General features: G+C 40.5%; 1 protein-coding gene across 4 annotated transcripts in view; it reads left to right on the top strand.

The window, feature by feature from the left end:
• rgs3a (regulator of G protein signaling 3a) overlaps window positions 1–21,473 on the top strand; it is a gene marked incomplete at its 5' end in the record, with an annotated part of 153,388 nt that overhangs the window by 44,626 nt on the left and 87,289 nt on the right. For 2 of the 4 annotated variants that reach the window (XM_082540981.1, XM_082540983.1), the window contains 4 exons: window positions 4,056–4,123; window positions 17,826–17,907; window positions 19,253–19,358; window positions 20,002–20,434. In XM_082540981.1, coding sequence (XP_082397107.1) covers window positions 4,056–4,123; window positions 17,826–17,907; window positions 19,253–19,358; window positions 20,002–20,434 — 689 coding nt within the window. Of the gene's footprint in view, window positions 1–3,733; window positions 3,917–4,055; window positions 4,124–13,546; window positions 14,501–17,825; window positions 17,908–19,252; window positions 19,359–20,001; window positions 20,435–21,473 lie in introns of those variants that run through there. The other 2 variants (XM_082540984.1, XM_082540982.1) reach the window with 2 other exon arrangements.

Genomic DNA, 21,473 nt, shown 5'->3' with positions numbered 1-21,473 from the left:
TTTTTTTTACACTGACTGTGGTAGAGGTCATCTTGATGTCATCACGCTTAAGAAATGTTTGAATCTTGAATCACTGAGACTGTCATTCCCCGACAGCTGTGCAGCTTTATGTACCAGAAGGTATCCTATCAAACGTAAATCATACTGCCTTATAAAGACCTCTGGTGTTTGTGTGTGTGTGTGTGTGTGTGTGTGTGTGTGTGTGTGTGTGTGTGTGTGTGCGTGTGTGTGTGTGCGTGTGTGTGCGTGTGCGCGCGTGCAAATTTATTTTACTCTTCAATCTTTGTTGTGTAGATAACGACAAGCACAGAATAAGGGCTGCTTGTTCACTGATCCCAGCTTTAAAACATTCCACTCTAGTTGTTCAATAAATTGAAACCTTTGTTCAGCCATGGCAAAAGTCACTTCCTACATCAAGCAGTGTGTACATAAAATCGGTTTTGACAACAATAAAAGTGAGAGTTGGAATACTGTCAATTCTCACATCTAAAATGATCATTTTTATTTTAGAAGATTACAAAGTCAGTAACATTTAAATAATCCTGACTGCATTTAAACTCCTTCATTTATTTAGATTATTTTTTAAAAATCTGAGATTAGCCTAATCTCAACATACACAGTATTTCCTTCAAATGTATTATGACGGAAATGTCAAAATCATCTTGAAATTGATGTTTTTAAACTAATACAATTACAGAATATATTACACTCCCTCGATTTGTTTTTGTAAATGAGTAGAGCTTTAATTGTACTGTTTTCAATTATACCATAATTTATGTTACCTTTAAAAAAAATCGCTCTTTATTTTAGTGAAATTCAAAAACTGATTTTGTTTTTGTTTTTATTTACCAATGATTATTTCAGCTCAAATTAACTAAATAATTAATTAAATAATTTTTTTTCAATGGTGTGCTTTTTCAAAAAATGTATTTTACGTTTTATTATTTGTTTTCAGCTATTTGATATTGAAAGATGATTACACCCTTAAAAATATGCATTGAACATAACTGTTTTCATTTAGTCCATAAACTCACCATATCAAATTTCCCACAAAGTTATTCAGGATATCAGACTTAAATATCTTGAATAGTGAGCAAAAATCATAACCTGCTGCTCACAAAACCTGATGTGTGTTTAAATATCTTTAAAACATACTTTTGCTACTCCTATTCTGTTGTCAGTTAGCTGTGCTAATGAATGCATTTTACACAGTGTTTGCTGCTGCTTGAGTTGATCTCGAGATACTTCCAAAGTGAAGTGGAGACATTCGCCTCTTTTCTTGGCCTTTCTGCTCTCTTCATCAAGTGTTTGTTTGTGGGTGACAGCAGGTGAATAAAAAGGGCCTGGATGTCAAGTGATTGAGTGTTGCAATGAGGGACTTAAGCAAAGTCAAAGGCTTCAGTGTTCTGGCAGATCTGACACTGGCTGACTCAACGGCGATGCACTGCCAGCACCTTTTGAATTCTCTTTTTCCTTTTTTCACTCTTGCCTTCTGTTTCTTTCTGTTTTTTCTCCCTCTTGTCATTGCCTGTCTTTCTCAAATATTCAACTTCTCCCTTCTGCTACCTTTCCCCACATTTTCTTGAATTTGTCTAGTGTGTACTTTTCCCACTGTCCACTGTTTCCATGTGGCATTGCACCACTTTCTTTCCCTTCAATCATGTTGGATATTTCTCACTGCTAGCTGCCGCATGCCTCTACCCTCATATGGCCTGTGCTACTTATGTCTTACCCAGACAAAAGGCTTCTCTTCTGGGCTTAAAGCCAGCCAGGTTAGCCCCTCTTTTTTGCCTTCCCCAGGAACTTTCAGACTCACAGCTAATAGATTTACTTAAAAACTACAACAGGGTTACACAGGAAACGGTGTCCAGAATGTTGAGAAGTGCTTAATTTTGTTTTTCATGCATGTATAATAAAGTTACATTTCATTAAAAAACAAACAAACAACCCCTACCCCCAAAAAACAAATGAAATGAAGTCAAAAAAGAAAAATAATGTTTCACTCATAACCCTGTATGACAGATAAATAATACAGTACCATGCAAAAATTCCTAGACACCTCTCATTACTTTATATTTTGCTTCCAAGGAGGCAGATTTCCTGATAATTTTTAATGTGGTCTTAAGCTACAGTTCTCTTGGTTTTCTGAAGTTCAGTCATTATCATTCCAGTCTTTATACTAAACCATTTTTAGAGGAATGTTTTTTTGTTAAGCCACCTAACACTGACATATGAACCATTCAAGCATAAAAAGGAACTAAACTACTAAATTGTGTTTTCATGCACCATTTCTTTTGTTGAATCTGTGAAAAATGCCACAGATGACACAGTCTGACAGCATAAAACAGTATTTTTGCATCAACAAGGTGATTCCCAAAGAGCAGAATTTTTCATATTTTAATATTAAAAATTAGTTGCATATGTTGGGATAATGTGCAGTGTGTCTGAAAAGAAGAAGTAGCGGGCGGGCTTTAAAAAACCCCCACTTTATAGTAGCATTCAAAATTTTTGTCTTGATAATACATCTTTATAACAGTGGAGGCTCTGTCATGGTTTGGAGGTCGATTTCAGCCAGTGGTGTTGGTCATCTCGTCAAAATTAACTGAATTATGAATGCAGGGAAATACAGTTAAATTTTGCTCCACTGTGCAATGCCATCAAGAAGTGGAAAGTCTCTGATTGGCGTCAGCATCATATAGTACGTTCATAAAAAAATCACTACAATGCATTAAAAGCATACCTGGAAAGAAAAATACACAATGAAAATGTCAGTTGTGGATTGGCCTCCCCAGATCTGCAACGTTATTGAAGTAGTGTGGGATCATCATGACAAAGAACATAACAAAAGGCAGCCAGAATCCACAGAAGCGCTTTGATTGTCCTCAGAGAATCCTGGAGAACTATTCCTGAAGACTGCTTAGTTTGACTAAAAGTGTTCAGACTGTGTTAAAGAATAAAGGTGATCATACAGAATATTGACTTTCATACTCATCAGAATTGTACAAACTTTGTTTTTGCCTTACATACTGCACTTCCATGTATGTTACATATTTCAACAATTTACTGCATCTATTTCCCATTTTATAGGAAAACATAAAGAAATTAGGGGTGACACAAACCTTTGCTTAGTTACTAATATGCCACTATAGCAAGAGTGAAATGTGTAAGTGGGGAGAAAATGCAAATCAGTGGTTACTCAGCTATTTTCTTTGATTTACGCTGGGACTGTTTGGACTGAGCTTGCTGAAACTTTGAAAATTTCAGTCTGAGACAGGATCGCGCCTCTCCTACGGTGCGAGAGGTAGGGGTGTGACTCAAGAGTATAAAGAGAGGGGTAAGGGGAGGGGGATTGACACATCAAACAAAGGGATGATGGTAGTGGTTGGAGGGTGACGAATGGGTGGCTCTGTCTGAAGTTTGGGAGGCAAAGAAAGAGAGTGAGGAAAGGTGTACATATTAAGCGAGAGATGTAAACGGAAGTAAAAGCACAGACAGAAAGAGAAAAAGACAGAGCGAGTGAGGGAGATCTGCATCATGGCCTAAAGCTGAATGCTGCCTTTATGAGCTATAGTTAAAAGGACACTGAGGCGTGAGTCCCTGTAACCATAGCAACTTCCCAGGAGCCCTGTGACAGACGGATAATAGAGTGAGAGAGGAGTTGCTTTTCTCTTCTTCACCCCTCCCTCCTTCCCTCCCTCTATTCTTCCCTCCCTCTCACTTGTTCTCACTTCCATTCCTCTCTTGGGCAGTTTGTTGGATCCTCGCATCTTACGGGATTTTCCTTCTCGCGGCTGCCCGGTCTTCTTCTTCTTCTGCTCTCTTTTTTTTTTCTTTTGCCTTTTATGTGCGCTCTGAAGTTTCCCAGCCCAGCAAAGGCTGCTCCAGACAACTGTTGCCATAATTGCTTGTTATCTATGTGAGCGACTTTTATGGACTCTCAGAACTGTTTGAGGACTTTATTTTTGTACATCCAGCGGGGCATTTTGCATTGGCAAAGGGAGAAATGTGCTCCAAAGGCACTGTCTCAGCCCGTGATTCCTTTGTCTACATTTCAGAGGCTGTGCTGTCAAACCATGGTGCTGCCCCTGAGACCAATCGGCCTGAGAATATGCAATGCTTAACAGTAAGTGTGATAAAACCTTTCTCACTTTTTTTTTTTTTTTTTTTTGTGTGTGTGTGTGTGTGTGTGTAAAGCTTACTTGTGCTTACATTTGTTTCTGCTCTGTGTTTGGGTGTGAGTGAACTGCATCAGAAACACTCTGGAACTTTAATAGCATTTGCAGTGCATATACATGTGTGTCCATATACATGTTTGATGATGCCGTTGCTGTCACTTTATGTTGGAAGTTTCTCCATACAGGTGCACAACTTTTGTGGTCCTTCGTTTTCAGCAGCTGCGTGTGTCCTTGTGTGCTTTATTTACTGGCTTTCCACGTCTGTGTGCAATGAACGGATAGGCCTGTTAAATGTACACAAAGTAGTTGACCCGTGACATTACACCACATCCACTGAAGTCATCATGCATAAATATGCCTGCAGTAAGGGAAATTTACTGCATGAAATTCCACGTTGCACATTCTGAGAAACCATAGCAACTAATTGAATCATTCGCTTAAGCTTTGAGGGGTGAGTGAAGCGAGATGTCATTTCTTGAAAGACAATGTTTGTCAAAAGGCTCGCTTCCATGTGACTCACTTGTGGAGCGGTGCGATTGTTTGTCATTACAAAGGCAAAAGAAGGAATCGTGCAGTCAGATGAGAAGTCACTTTTTCTTAACTGTTCTTGGAGAGCACAAATCCTTTCTACATTGCCTCTCTTGACCTTCACGTTGTGCATTTCCAGTTCTACGTCTTTTTTTTGTAGTTAGTTTTCTCTATTTCCACATTCTTGCCAAGTAGTATTAAAAATGAATGAGTTCAAGCGTCCTCAAAGTTGCTGGAGAGGGAGTGAGGATGCTTTTATCCATTTGAAGTGGCAACAAGGAAGAAGAAAAGCAACATGAAAAGAAAAACCTACACGCTAAGACCTGAGGGGTTTATTTGATTAAAGCACAGTTGGGACTCCTAAGGGACACACAAATGGCATTTTCAATCTATTGAGTATTTCCTGTTTTTACCCTATTTGGAACGCTAACTGCTTTGTTCTTGGCCTTGTGCTCCATGAGCTGCCTCCCTGATGGTTTTGCATGTAGCATGTGGTTTTGGCAGAAGCTTCTTTGCACTGTCCAGTGGTAACCTTCAGTAGGGAGGTATAATAATGTAAGATGTTCCTGGTCTCGTGCCAGCTCTACTGGGAACTTTTTTGAATGAATATTTTCACTGCTTGGCTGCAACCTATGCTACGTGCTCCTTGACCTGAGCAAGATAGCACAAAAGAGTTACTAACATTGTAGCTATTAGAAGGGATGCTTTTATTTAAGCTATCATTACATCAGTGTCATTAAGACATGGCATATGCATAGTCCTTGGCTTTAAAGCTGCTGTCAGATAATGCAACTCTCATTATCAGGTGTTTGTCAAAGAAAAATAATACACCTGTCAGCACTTAACTGTATGTAGCACTTTTTAGTGCTACAGTTTTAAACCTTAGTTAAATTCTGCAAACCTAACTATGTGTAAAAAGTTCCTCAGTTACTCATTCACATGTATGATTGGTGGTAGAGCTACACAACAAGCATCTTGGTTACCACTAGAAGCATTCAGTGTCTTGCCCATGGGTACTTTCACACATGGACAGCCAAGGTATTAAACCTCCAACCGTGTGGTTAATGGACACCCTAAGCTAGCACCGACACACGGCCACCCAAAGAACTCTGCTCCTAAGAAACTGAAACCTAAGAGCTTTTTGAATACAAGTTAAGTTTCCATCCGTCCATTTTCTGAAAGGCATCTTGATCAAACAATGTCTATCACAGTCCATTACAATAAGCTTATTTTTTATCCTCACAATGTCAGAAAGCAATGGAACATATTTATCATGTTAAAACTGGTTTACACTGCATCCAGTGTGTAATTTTTACATTAGCTTATAGATTAAAATTTAGATCTCTGATGAATCAATGCTGACCCCCCCAAAAAGTCTGCTTTTAAAATTTGCTCAATAAATGTGAAAAGTGGTTATTATATTTAAAAATAAATATATAAATAATCTTACTTTACTGCTGCCAGTGGAAGCCCCTGGTTGGCTCTTCGTTTATGCTGTGACTCATTTGACCGTCCTGTGTCACATCAGAGATGGTGCTGGTGTTGTTTTATCCCAAATTACAGCAATTATGCAGCAAATAAATAAGACATAAAATTGCTTTGCTACAAGCATCTTCCAGAATGCATCCTGTAATGGTAAAACAGGTGCTTGTTCGAGATAGTTACTTGTATTTTTTCCCCCCCTCCAATGTATGGAGCAGATTACACGAAAAAAAAACAAAAAAACAAAAAAAAAAAAACAAGACTGAAGAACGGATATTATCAGTCTTTTAGTACAAATGTACAATACGCTGCATGTCATCAGAAAACCCCACAGTACCTCAGTCTAAGTAGTAGAGTAACAAAACATGCATACGAGGCTCAGAAGCCTATTGTAAGAAAGAAAGTCCTTAGCTGGTCACAGACTGTTTAGCAGACAAACTTTGAAAAAATAAAACAATTAATAGTGACTATTTTGGCAGTGGAATGAATGAGAAATAGTATTAATTACTTTTATGACTCATTGATTGCGGTAAATAATTAAGTAGGCAGGCAGGTTAGTTTTAGGGAAACACTGATTTGCGTTAAATAATTTTCGGTTGTTAGATGAGTTATTTTGTTCGGCTACAATAAAAAGTGCTTGTTCGTGGTTTAGGGAGGATTGGTCAAGATTAATAAATGTCAGTGTTAATTTGTGGTTGGACAAAGTAAACAAACTGTTAAGTTGTGTCATGTTTCGGCTATGTGGCAGGCAGGGATTGGACCCAAACGTAAACTCACAGGGACAGAACTTGAACTCAAAAGCACAGCTTTATTGCTGGAAAATTGAACACAAGCAATACAAAACTAAACTGGGACAAGCCAATTAAAATGCACACCAAAAGCCACAGGGAGAATCACACACAGCATGAGGGAGACTACAACACTGACAAAGAGAAACACAGGGCTTAAATACACAGAGGGATAACGAGGGAATGAGACACAGAAGGAGAGCACAGCTAGGAGTAATCAGGCTGGACGAGACAAGGGAAGCAAAACTAGAAACACTCACATGAGACATGGACCTTCAAAGTAAAACAGGAAACACACTGACTGAACTCTAAACATGCAAACTTAACAGCAACTGAGAAGACAGACTACAGGGACCAGAAACATGGTACAAAGAGGTCACAGTAGACACAACATTGAACACAGGGAAGCCATATTACAAAGCCAAAGAACTAAACCTATGATAACCATAACTGAAATCTAGGGAAACAAGAAACAGTACAACAAAGGACTCAAAACATAATCCATAATATAAAAACACGAGATCTCTTCAAAATAAAACAGGAAACATGAGAGGCAGACATGACAACATAAGACAACAGACATGAAACACACGAAGGGCAAGGGAGACTTCGCAGGGGTTGAAAACACAAGGGGGAGCTAATAAGCAAATGAACATAGGAAACCTAATAAGCTTAAACATACACTATAAACATCAAAAGAACTAAAACTCAAAACACTGGGTCATAAGACCCAGGATCGTGACAAGTTGAAATTCAATATTTTGTTGTTTTGTTTGTTCACCTGATCTTATCTCAGATTTTTCACTTGAGTCTGCTTCTGTCTTTAGCTGCCGTTGGCTTCGACTCAAAGGCCAAGACTTCTGGTTTTCTGTAGGGGTCATTGTGTGGATGCAGATAAAAAAGAAGAAAGCTAAGCTATCATTCAACCCTGGCCCAAAATACATTCCATCATTTGCTCTATAAACACACTGTTTGTCTGCATACAACCTGTAAGCCTGCTTAAATGCAATTGACCAGTTGTACTGAAAGCCCAACCAGAAACCATGTGCTGCTAACAAAAATCAGATTTTACATGTTAATATGCAGATTTTAAACCCTACACTTGGCATAAAAGTGGGATGTTTTTCCACTTTCCAGACACCCTGAATATCCTGAGTGGAAGTTCCCCCTGTGCTTGTTAAGACAGTTTCTCAAACCACAATCAATCTTTTAGACCAAATCATTTTATAAAGTTAATTTCTCTGAGCTTTATTAAATTACATCAGGTAAAAGCGGACTCCTATTGGTTGATCTTCATGGTATCAAGAAACTGCATGGAGTGAATAAAAAATAATCAATAACAGTTTGAGGCTGCGTCCAACAAATTCTCCCCCCACCGCACTTTGCAATGGCTGAGGCCTGTGTTTTTTTACAGGACCCTAAATTCCACAGCGTCGTCTTCCAAACTGGACGCTTTTTCAGTTTGCCACAAATTAAACTTTGGGTAAAACGCTCAGTTGTTATTTACTTAGCCATCAGGCCACAGTAGAGAAGGTGCGGGACTAATATCTCACTGGCTACTTAAAAACACTGGAGGACTTTTACGGTCGCCCTGTCTTTACCTGACATCCCCAAATGAACACCTTGCTCAGAGGGAAACAGTTCTTGGAGTCACGTTTTGTTGATCCGGGATCTATGAGTTAACCAACAGTCAGCTGGAGTCAGGTACTTGCTTCACATTACTTCTGTGAATATTCCGTTTCGTGGCAACTAAAGCGCTAACCTGAATCCCCACCCCCACAAAAAACGCTGTCCCCCTAAAGCGCTCTCAAGCCCCCACAGCTGGATGTTTTCAGAAGAACGTCTGGCGTTTTCACTTGGCAAAAAATGCTTTAGTGGACAAAGCCCCTCAGACCTATTCAGCAGATCAGTATGACACTTAAAATGTATCCGTGTTGCTTTAGAAACACTCTGGGATGCCAGCTTTGTGAAAAGCAGTGGTCATATGGCGCTTATGTAGAGAATCAGAGTGATTGCACAGGATTAGACAGAGGAGGTAACTTTAGTTTCACCTTTCACATGCTTTCCTTCTATCGTTTAGGTTAAAAAGTACTTCTCTATATCTTCATGTTTTCCACATATGCAAACAAAACTTACAAATACATTACATTTCCTACACTGCTGGAAGAGTCGCTTTTAAGGTCATTGAGGGCATTGTGGCATCTGCATGTGTAAAAGGTCCTTTCGTCTTCCCTTCTCATCTCCTCCCTCCTTCATTCTTGTTTTCCCTCTTCCTCTTTATCTCCGGGTGAATCAGAGTAACATATGATTGTGCGGTTTGTGTGGGACAGTCTCAGGGGAGACTTAAGGGAGGGGGGGAAGCACATTCACAGACTAAATTAGGGGAGAATGGAAAACCCTTTTAGAGTTTCTCCTTTTTTATTTTTTTTGTACTCTCTTTCTGTTGCCATGTCCCTGCTCCGTTCCAGACCACCGCTAATTTCCTCCCTCACTGTGGTATCCTCCTCTGCATCCTTCTCCTCTCTTTCCCCCCTGTCCCCTACTAAACAAAGAGGTCTGTGGTATCATTAACTGCCTTCTCTTCACCAACTCAAACATTTTTCAGTGTTTGGTAATGGCCTTGCACATGAATACCTTCAGCGATTCACACAGGACTCATTAAAAGGCTTTGGCAATGTTGATAGAGATGTTGGTGAAGATAATACTTGATATACACAAAGGAATGTACCACAGCAATGAAAAAGCACATGGTTATTTTCCATCCACTGAATACGCTTTCACAACTTCTTCTCACGTATTGTGGTTCTTGTGCATTTAGTTAATTAATAAATTAAGTTAGTTAACATGTTTGGAAGATAAACTGTGTTTTCGTAGTGTGTGTTGCAGTGTGCGAGCCGAATGTCCCTGTAAGTGTTGTTGGCATTTAGGATTAATAATCATAAGAAGGGCATGTTGTGGTGACTGCAGCATTTGATTTGTGTGATATTTAGAGAAAATGTTGATGTCCTCTTAAAAACAAAATCAGAAAATTCTCTTGCAATGCCTTAAATGGAAAACTAAAGCAATTGATCTTTTGAAATCTGACATTTTGAGTTACCAATTTAGGGTGAAGGATTAGTTTACCTGTCAGATTGTACTGAAGTAAAATTAAACTATAGCTTGTTAGAAAGCAAGGACTGCCACCATAATAATAATGGTCACATAATAAATGTAATGGTTCCTTTATATGGTTCCTTTATAAAGATGCCTTTCAAGATTTTGTGGGCACTTACTGACAATAATGTAGAGTAAAAGCTGTTATATAAAACACAAACCAGCACATTAGAAACAAATGTGCTGGTTTGTGGAAAAAAAAAAAATAATCAAGCCTAATGAGCTAGAACAAAACCCACTGAGGATGCAAGGTGGGGTTTGAGTAACGTCTTAAATTGTCCAGGATTTCATGTTTTGGATGTTAGTTTGCAGAGTTTTGGAGTGTGGCTACAGAAGGCTTTGTCTCTCACAGGCTGCAGTCTGTGGAGAGAAACGGGCACCTCTCCTGTGTCTGAGGATAGGAGGGTTAGGAGGCAAGAGCGATGCTGAGGCACAAGACGGTAGAAGGGCTTGCAGGTGAGGTGGAGAGTCTTGTAGAGGAGTGTGATAGACATGTGCCTCTCAAGAACTCAGTAGGAAACAGCACTTTATTACAGAAGTTCAGGGGTGGAAAGAGAAATGCATGCTTGAGCGTTTTTAGCAAGAGGATTAGAAAATGAAACCCAGAGACAAGAGGTGTTGTGCAGGTGGAGACATTCAGATTGATGTGTTGATCTGAGCAGTGGAGAACGCCTTGGGACAGAGAAGCTAGTGGGGCTTACTGATAGTAATTAACTGCTTTCCTTTGAGAGGTATGATTGGAACCAGGAGAGGGCAGTGCCACAAACATGCATTGGGTAAAGTGGGTGAGCAGAACACTGCAGCATACAATATCAAAGGCAGTGGATGGGTTGAAAAGGCCAGCATCTTTTGCACTGAGGAATTTGTTAGTGATCTTGATGAGAACAATCTCAGTGCTGAGCTAAGCCTGGGTTGTAGGTTGTAGAGTTCATGATTGGACTTATAATGCTGGATCTGTGAAGCAGCTGCTGCAAACTCAAACTTTCTGGAGTTTTCTTTGTTTTCTCACTTTCTAAAAATGATCATCTGAAGCACAGACTTGACATGAAACAGAGATGCCATGTCAGCATTTACCAGTTATGTTTACTGGTTTTTAAAAAAAGGCTATCGGCTCATGGAAATGACAGTGAGCACAGTTCATGAATATTAACAATAGTTGAGCCCTGGACAACATGTCCCCTCACATCAATTTGCTTGCCAGCTACCATTAGCTTTTAAACCGTCTCTGTGCAAATGGGTCTGACACTTTTGTCTGTTGCAAAGGATGGACAGGAAGGGTGAGGTGAGCTGAATAGATGAGAAAGAGTTTATTTTTTTCTTCTTTTGGATTGTGTCTTTGAAAAAAAAAAAAGAAGAATGGCTGGATTCATTGCCAGGAAATATTCTTTTGTGAGTATTTTGGGACTTGGCTGCTCTTAACCTTCCTCTCTTCTCCGCAAGGTGCTGAGCTTATCGTTGTTCTTTCCTATACTTTCCAACTTTTGTTAATCTGAAAGAAGCAACCCTGTCCTGCTATGTTTCAGGGGGAAGAGCAAACTGTCTGTGCCTCAACCCCTAAAATTGCTTCTGATGAGCAGAGCAGTCTTCCACTTCAATTCAAGTGTAGTGACATTAAAAGTAAGAACTGTGATCACTTTGCTGATCCCCTTAGATTTCATGTAGTCCCATCACTTAAACGTGTGAGACATATATATCTGCAATTCGCCACTTGTTCTTTGACTTTACAGTTCAAACAGATGATGTGAGTAACTGATCGATTTAAGGTGGTGCACTGCAGAGAAAAACGTGTTTTTGTTAGTTTTGAGATCTGGTTTTCAGACTAGTGGAAAGAAAACATCCATAATGCACTGCGCATTTACTGCATAAATATACTGTATGTGCTTTATTTTAAAAAATGCGTTGTCATAACATAAATAATCTGCTGGGGAAGTTTCATGATGGCATCTGCACTAGCTACTTGAAAGTTTTTACCTTGTTCCTGTGTAGTTTCTCCCCTAAACATACAGTAAATAAACAATTTGAAGTTCATTGGCCTGCTGCATTCAGGGTTGACTTGCTCTTTATCTCTCATATTATGCACAGTGTCACCCTCAAAATGTTGTAACTATAGTTGCACCTATGACTCTGCATGCCAAACTTCCACTGTTTGAATTTTAAATGCAACTCGGGCTGTGACCTTGAACTCGGTCTTAGACCCATCGTGTGTTCACTGGCTCAGAAGACGTCTCTTCCTTTGATAGCTGTTTATTCAGGTCAGAAAGAGAGAGGCAGAAGGAGGGAGAGAGATCCCACACTACTAAAAAAACAGATTGGCCTTGTCTGGCTCCGAGACAAGCTTTTCAAACTTTTCTTTCACTTTTCTCGCTAAGACCGGCTTTCTTCTCTCCTTTTCTTCTGTCCCTCTAATCCGTCCTTCTGCCTATTTAGAGGTGAACAGCGCAGCGTGAAAGAAAGAGAAAGTGTTTTTGTGTGCTTGACGGGTAACCCTCGCCCTTTTCAAAAGGCAAACAGGGAAAAGCTGCCATCACTATTGGCATGAAGGGATCTTAAAACAATGGCCTTTTCTGCCACTTTATTAACACTGTACAGACTAATGCAGCAGCACTCCTCTTTCACCCCGCTCGTTTTCTGTCCGTGTTTCTTTCCTCGAGCCAGATATTCAGACGATTAAAAAGAAAAAGCAGCAAGCTGGGAATTAAAGGGGCTGTAAAGGGTTAGACAGCCTTTGTCGCAGTCGTGATTTAACAGGTTTTTTCCCTCCGCTGCTATTCAGGCGTTTTTTGTTGTTATTTTGCAGCTGACCACCTCTCTCTCAGATATACGGATATTTAAAACAAAAACAGAAGCAAAGCTTGGATAGCTGGAGCAGGAGGGGAGATTGTTCGGAATTCTCAGACCTGCGAATTTCCGTACCGTGTGCTTGGAGCCGAGTGGGGAGCGACTGAAAGGAAAAGCAGAGGAAATGTGGAAGTCGAAAACATAACAAACAAGCAGAATGTCTGGACGGAGGTTGGGGAGTATGGGGAAAAAAAAGTACGGTGGAAAGAGTCCGATGAGGTGCGAAGTTTGATTGAGGCGCGAGAGTGAAGCTTGTCCCTAAACAACAGTGCTGTCGTTGTATTTTGTGTGTTTTGCCGGGAAATGAGGTCATTAAAATTGGTAACACGCAAAAGTGGAGAGCAATCAGACACGTTTCCGTTTACAGTCCACATGTGGTCCGAGTTTAACTCTGCGACAACTGCAGGCTCAGGCCCGGCCTATTAAAAGTCCTGCCTTTCACGGTCTTATTCATACATGTCTCACTCGCGCTGCCTGCATTAGTCACTGCAGAGTATATACAGTATTTACAAGGGACAGTTCTATAGCACCTTTCACAACCTCACAGTGTCGACTCAGGAAACAAACTGGCCTTATCGGGGGCAGACACACAAAGCTGTTCAAGCAGCAGGGTGGCGAGGTATGCATAAGTGCATGTGTGTATGTGTGCGGAGGGGGGTGGCGGTGGGAGGCACTTCCTCCTATTCTTCTGCTGTTGAAGAGTTCCCATGAGCGCCCCTGCCAGGAGCTACAGTGTGGCCTGAGCGGGCTGAGCCAGCGCCAGTCTCGCCTACATGACGCCGTCACACACTCACACAGCTGATCTCAGGCACTGCTGCAACTTCTGCTGTTCAGGCCACAGGGCGAGGAGCTGGGCCGCGTGGTGCAGGATACAACAGATGGAAGAAGAAAGAAGAGAGATGAAAAGAGGAAGGTTTTGAGTGAGAAAGGGAAGTCAAACACATGAAGCTGAGGTTGGCATGAAATTGTAGGTACAAAGAGAGGCAAAAAAAGATGATTCTGCACAGATGACTGGAGTCAGAATAATAATACATTTTGAGTTTGGAGGTCAGTGGCAGTGTTTTTGCAAAGAGGACGGGGAAACTGAGACTCATTTACGGAAAAGCTGGTGCAGCGTGAACGCCCGAAGTATCCAAGGAGCATTTCTCTTCCACAGATTCCTGTTTGTTACCCAGCGAGGTGAGGGACACTCTTGCCACCTAAAGCCACCTCAACTGGACTGTCACCTGGGCACACTTCAATACTAAATTCCCTACAGCCTCTGCCTGGGCAGCTGTCACCACCAAGATGATCCATAACACCCTAAAGTCCACCCAGCCATCGGAGCAAAGCCCCAGGAGAACAAGCTCAGCGGCACAAAGGAAACTTTGGCGATACTCGGGCTGCAGGAGTGCTGGCCAGGTGGAGAGTCACCGTCGTAGTGTGTGTGTATTGGCTGCGGACTTGAACACAGGAGAGGGAGGAGGAAGAGGAGGTGGTGTAATACACACCATCCACGGGCTGTGTCACCTGTGCATCGGATGTAGGCTGCCTCAGGTGTGTCTGAGTTCAAGTTACAGAAGTGAGAGAAAGGGAAGGCGGTGGTGGAAGAGGGAGTGGGAATGGGGAGTGCTTTAGCTGCACGGTTGCAACCTGTGTGTGTGAGTGAAACCCGAGTTAACAGTTTTAATAGTTCTGATCTTGGAACAGCGCTTTCATAATTTATCTGCAACAGATGAATAAAGTTCCCAGAATTATAACACTCCAGCAGCGTAGATAGTTTTTGATCTTTCTAACACAGAAGCAGAATATAAAATATTGAAGTGGAAACATCCTTGTTTGCACGCTGATAAAAAAAGAAAATGCACTTCCAGCTACATGCCAGCAGAATAATAACTGCCTGCGAGCAAATGCAGGCGGTATGGTGGTGTGGGGGTGGGCGGGGGTGTTTTTCTTGAGGTAAGAGACCCAGGAGACACATATTTAGAATGATATGAACTGACACTTTTGGTACACATTTAACATACAGATCAAAATTAGTCAATCAGATGTGAAAATATAAGAATATAATGTTAATGACTCCGAATAAAGATTAATCAGATTTCTGCATTTAGTGTCTAACGAGACTAAAAGAATAACGACTGGAAGTTAATTTTGAGTCCGAACTTACATGATGAAAATTCAGCGAGACGTTAGTCAGATAAGGGTGTGGGTGCGTTTTGCTTTCTTTAGTCAGTGAACATACTGACCCAGATAACAGTGTCCAGCCGTATGTGATTGGTAAGTTTTATTTACTTAACTCTTCTCCTGCACTGTTGGAAGTAAACAAGACAAAACTGTTTCCAACTAAATGTTAGGGCTGTAAAATAAAGGCGTTAGTAATAAAACTTTGCAAATGATTTGAATCATTCACACCTGTTTGAAAACAATAAAAAGACAAGGAGTTGGGAAAAAAGGCTTTTGAAAGGACAAAGTTGATATTCATTTTCATTAAAAATAATGAAATGAGAAACAAAAGTTGTGCTATCATCAGATCTATATTGATGGTGATTGTGGGTCACGCAAGGATGAGTGAAAAAAAAGAAAAGCACATGCATGAGCACTCTTCTGCTGGGTTCATTTAAGTTTGTTACAACTAACTTAAAATCTTACTTTTTATTCTAGTCCTTACTCATTATGATTGTTATTAATTCATCAGTAAAGCCCTGCTTATACAATTTAAACATTTAATGCATGCTGGCAGCATGTCCCATTCATTTTTCTTCATTTATCTCACTAATACGTCTCGTGATTGATGGAGCAAAATATGAAAAATCATTGATGGATTATTTCCAGGCTCCTCTTTTCTAAAAATAATCCTCCTGATTTAATTTAGAAGTGGAAAAAAAAGGACATCAGACGGCTTTCTAAAACAGACCAGAGGTAGTCCAAGTGATTGGACTCGGCTATGCTTACAAATTTAATTAACGCTGTAAAGGCTATGGATTCTGGATGAATCAATCCAAATTAGGCAGCTCTGAGAGCTCGCTTAAAAAGGACAAGTATCTGAACAAGGAAGAGATAGAAAGGGATAGATGAGACAGCAGACTGGCAGTCTGTGCCGCACTTCTCTCCATTGTCAGTCCCATTCTTTGCTTTTCTCAGATTTCTGTCACGTATTCGGTTTCTGCTCTTTCAAAGTGTTTATTGGTGGTTTGTTGTTTGTCTTAAATTCCAGGGAAATGCTTTACTTCAGACCAGCTGTTCCTCTTTTTGTCGCTTAGTTTGTGATCCGTTTTATCCCCTTTCATAGTGTTTTTGTAAAAAACAAAACAAATCCTGGTTTAGGTGAAGAGAGATGGTTTCTTTTTCAGTTTTTAACTGATTTTGATTGAATTTGATTGCTGTCTTCCTACAAAAATATAGACCTACACACACAAAGCACTGAATTAAGTTTAGTTTAAGAACTTATCTTAACCGTTGTCACAGTCGCCAGTGAAGATATGCAGTCATTAGTCTACCAGTTTAAACGTGTCAGTGTTTTTTGTAGGTTGCACTGACATATTCTCCTTCTCCTAATCCCAATTACATAGTTTATGGATGCTCCAAAGGCGAGTGTTTTGTATTTTTCAGTTACTGAGGAAGGACAACAACTAAAAGATTGAATGTTTGGCACATTAGTGAAACGTGTACAAAACTGTGCATCAGTCACATTTGCTTTTTTTTCTTTTTAGGGCAGCGACAAAGTCCGCCGTATTTGTCCATGGCATGAAAGTCTTTTTTGTAGCAGTGTATTTTTGGAGGGGACAGATTAAAGTGACTCAAGGTTAAAGGAATATGGTGACACGAGGCATAAAATCGGTGGACTATAAGAAACCGCAATGGTAGTCGACATTTCAGGGTCGTGCCGAGCTTCGGGCCCCTGAATAATCAGTGTATTTCTACAAGTTGCTGCATCTCGCTCATGGGCAGACTTTGTAATTTAGGAGCATGTACATGTTTGCTCTGCTGTAGGAATAAAAAAAAGAAAGAAAGGGCGAGCGAGCGGGGATGTCTGTGTGTTTTGGGCCCCCCGGTTTTCAGCAGATGACATGGAAAGTGAGATGTTTTGGATGGAACTTTGTTGACTTTGGCTCAGGCTTTCGGGTGCAGGTATTTGAATGTTTGGCAACACAAGAGACAGACAGACAATGTGAAAGATCCATCAGCATTTGTGCCTGTGTGCGTATGTGATACTTTTCAATGGACAAATATTGGTCCTCTCTACTCTACCTGATTGGACAACATATTCCAGTAAAATCACTTCGTATCGATTATTTGAAATGTTCATGTTTATTTATTCATTTGCAGAATTAAAACCCTACAAATAGCTATAGAGCACAACACAGTTCTTACCAGCACCATCAAAGGATCAAAGGTTAAATCGAACTCGATATGAAATAGGTTGTAGTGATTATTCATGAACTTCCTGTTGTATTGACTTTTTTGGACCTATTTTTTGCAATATAAAACTAACTTTTTACATTAATGGGGGGGAAATTAAAGTCTTTATCAGCTGCCTCTGTACACTGCGTATATAAAATCTGGCTAAATGTTAAGTTAATTGGCAGTCTGACTGTTTTTTCCCCTTTCCCTCAGCTAATGGACAAAGAATCTTTTTATCTCAACAGTTGTTTTTCCCACTAACTCAGCTAATTGGCTTCAATGGGAATCTGCTGTCAAGACAGTTTTAGCAGGAAGTAGAAGCAGAATACAAATCATAAATCCAATTGTCCCGTAGCGAGGAAGGAAGTTGATCATTTTGCTTACGTGCTACTTTTCGTTTCTCAGGTAGCAGGGGAGAGAGTGATTTCCTATCACCGTATCACAAAATGCTCATGGTGTGTGTGCGTGTTTTCTGCAGGTGACCATCCTTCGAGGAAAGGATGGATACGGATTCACCATCTGCTCGGATTCTCCTGTGAGGGTACAGGCTGTTGATCCAGGCAAGTTTTACACGCACGTTGTTAGATACATGAAACCCAACTGTTCCTAAAGGATCCATTGTTCAAACTGTGGGTCTTTAAATACTCGGAAACATGACAAAACAGCGCTGCACTTTTCTTTGAGCCTGCCTTTTATATTTTTGATGGACGGGTTTGATTCAACATCAGAATCTGAGGTTTTTCCATGTTTTTCTCGCTGACTGCCAATGACAGATTTCTGTTTTTAATAGTATTTGTATAACATGAGGATATGCCAAAACAGTGTAGTGCTAAACAACATACTATAAATTGTATATGTCAAGACAGGGGCCTTCTTGAGTCAGAAATGGCTTGGTGTTTTCCTCTGTTCCATTTTACATTTGCTGTATAAATACTCTGTTTGCCTTTGTGTCCCATTGATTGACCTGAGTTTGACATCTCTCCCCCTTTTCTGGCATGTTGCCTTTATTCAATAGCGCCGTGGAGAGAGAAGAGAAATGTGGGGAAAGAGGGCAGGGAAGCAAAGGTCTGGTCAGCTGATGACTCAACTGCTATTGACATTTTCTATTAGTATGCCCCCTTAAGATATCAGATTGCCCTTTTAATTTGGTATGTCATAATTACGTGATGCATTTGAAGTTACATCATCAGTGTGTGGGGTGGGGGGGCTCGTAAAATGACCACTATTACCAGCTCAGTCGGTTGAGTGTGGCAGTAGATAAACTTCCACCATCCTCACACTGCCACTCTGAAAGGAACTAGAGTGAAGGCATCCAACGGGGATAACTATATCATCCTGGCACCCATCAACCCTGGAAGCCAGGTACCGCAGAGTGGTGGTGGGCTGCATCTTCATCATCTTCTCCGTCCTCCTCATCCTCACCATGGTCATATGGTGGCTCATCCTAGATATGTCTCCTTACCTTACATCCCTGGTGCTGATAGATAGATGGACTGTATGTACAGTATGTCTGGGCCATTTGGGTTACTGCTGTCTCACTGATTTGTGATTTATAACATGTTCAGCTCAGTCGGTAGAGTGCGGCAGTTGAGAGCAAGGCTGTCTGTCAGATAGATACCTTTGAGTTAAGCCCCCATGTTGGGAAGTCTCTTCCCAGTTGTCATGTCTTTAATTAAGATGCTGTGTCCCAAGCTAATAATGTGTGAAAAGTTTTCAAAACAAGCATTTTGACGTGTGGTCATGATTTTATTGCTTATGCCCTGCAGGGATTTGCCATTATGAATCTCGAAGGCTAAAGAAACAAACTTGCACATAAAATACAAGCTACAGCTCTGGTGTGTGTTAATGGTTCTTGAGAGTGTGCAATGATGCAAACTTTTTGTTTCCATCTTTTTACTTTGACAGGGGGTCCAGCAGATCAGGCTGGTCTGCAGCAGCTGGACACTCTCCTGCAGCTAAATGGTCAGCCAGTGGAGCAGTGGAAGTGTGTGGACTTAGCCCATGCTATAAGGTAAAAACAACACAAACAAAAACAGGCTTATTGGCAACTAAATGTTGCAGAATAACTTTTCATGTGCATATCCACATCTCTAGGATGAAAATTAGGGAAGTTATTAGAGAGGTTTTCAGAGATAATTGTTGCATCCAAATTGAGTTACAGATCAGTTTAAGCGGCCCCCTAAGCTAAGCCTGTGGTGTTTACAGGGCTTTCATTTCAGAAGCTGAGATTGTCAGAAACCAAAAGGAAATCCATTTACACTGAAGCGATGTGGGAATAGCTCTGCAATTACACGTTATGAAGTCAGTGATTTATCAGCACTCAACAGCATAATCTTAGTTAAACTTTTAAGGGTTTGATCCTCTGTTTGCTTTTCGATGAGCTGTCTCATTCCTACAGTGATGCAGTTTAAAAACAGAATGAATTAAAGTAGGTTTATTTCTGTTTTGTTTTTTACAGACATGCAGTAAGTATCAAAGAGTCTGGTTTTAATGCGTATTAAATGTGTGGTTTCAGGGTTGCTTTTCATCCAGATGTTTTTGTTTTTGACTTTTAATGTATATTATAGATATAATTCATTTTGCCGTGCAAATTGAGGCATGTAAATTCCACTTGTCTGGCTCTTCTTAACCATCGTTACTTTGCTTTGTTTCAGGAACAGCGCCAATGAAATCACAGTGGTAGTGTGGCGAACTGGTCCTTCAGCTAAACCTAGTTTTGAGGGTCTCATCCACCGACCCTCCTACAAACCCTCCACCTCAAACTATGATGCCCCGTCACCGCCCACCCGTAGACGTGTACCAGATGTCAGCACAAGTAAAACCCCCCCAGCTGTGCCGCCACTCCCAGCCCACCACCGTGCCACTGCCGCACGCAGGCTACTGGTGAACGGCTCTGAAGCTGGAAATAGCGGCGGTGTAGGCATGGGGACCCTGGCGTGGGGGGCCCAGGGAGGGTCGGCCGAGGAGCTGGACGGGAAGCCGCGGCACCTCCACCATCCTCACACTGCCACTCTGAAAGGAACTAGAGTGAAGGCATCCAACGGGGATAACTATATCATCCTGGCACCCATCAACCCTGGAAGCCAGGTACCGCAGAGTGGTGGTGGGCTGCATCTTCATCATCTTCTCCGTCCTCCTCATCCTCACCATGGTCATATGGTGGCTCATCCTAGATATGTCTCCTTACCTTACATCCCTGGTGCTGATAGATAGATGGACTGTATGTACAGTATGTCTGGGCCATTTGGGTTACTGCTGTCTCACTGATTTGTGCTTTATAACATGTCGTGAACACTACATACTGTGCATATAGTTCACTGTCATGTAAATATGGAGCAATAGACTGAAAACCAAGAGGATAAAACAGCATATAAAAATAGAGCTGGTAATAACATTATATGCCTGTATTATGGGGAAACTTTTGCTGTATTTCTTTCTTACATTGTGCCAGACATGGTTCATATTAGAGAAACTATGCATATATATGCCTCAATTAATTTATCTAGCAGATTTTCTCTAGACACAAGAATTTCAAAGCAGTTCTTTAAAATCAAATAGTGCTTGCATTTAGGAAGGAGAAAGAAAGAAGAAGGAAACACATATTTCAACATAATATCCAGTGTCTGTATAACATGCATGTACATGAACATTAGGACATGTATATGACATTTTATACAGCATGCACTTTATAGTGCTTAACAGATTTATTAGACCACCACCCAATAATAACATTTATGCCACAGCTGTGCTGTGTTAACAGTGTTGAAATTGACCAAAATTGTTTTGATTTCTGTAATGCTAATTCACCAGTATGCACAAACTCTTTATATAAAATGTACATTTTTAATGTTTATAATAACAGTTCAATATTTATCCAATAGTTATCCATACATTTTCAAAATTAGCATTTTTCAAAGAACAGAAAAAATTGTAAAGCTCATGATTATTTTTTGATTAAGATGTCAAATTATAGATATCTACTTGGATTTCTGCGCAGAAAAATTAGTTTTAGTGGTCAAAAGTTATGCTTCATTTCTGACTCCTGAGAGAAGTCCAGTGCGCTGGCATTTTGTTATCTGATTACAAATAACAGTTTCAAACAAAATTTTGTTGAAAGTTTCCTTGT

Source organism: Aulonocara stuartgranti, assembly GCF_965226115.1.
Source record: "Aulonocara stuartgranti genome assembly, chromosome: 7".
In the NCBI taxonomy this organism is placed as follows: domain Eukaryota; kingdom Metazoa; phylum Chordata; class Actinopteri; order Cichliformes; family Cichlidae; genus Aulonocara; species Aulonocara stuartgranti.
Note: the sequence above shows the minus strand (reverse complement) of the source record. Positions and strands in the feature narration are given on the sequence as shown.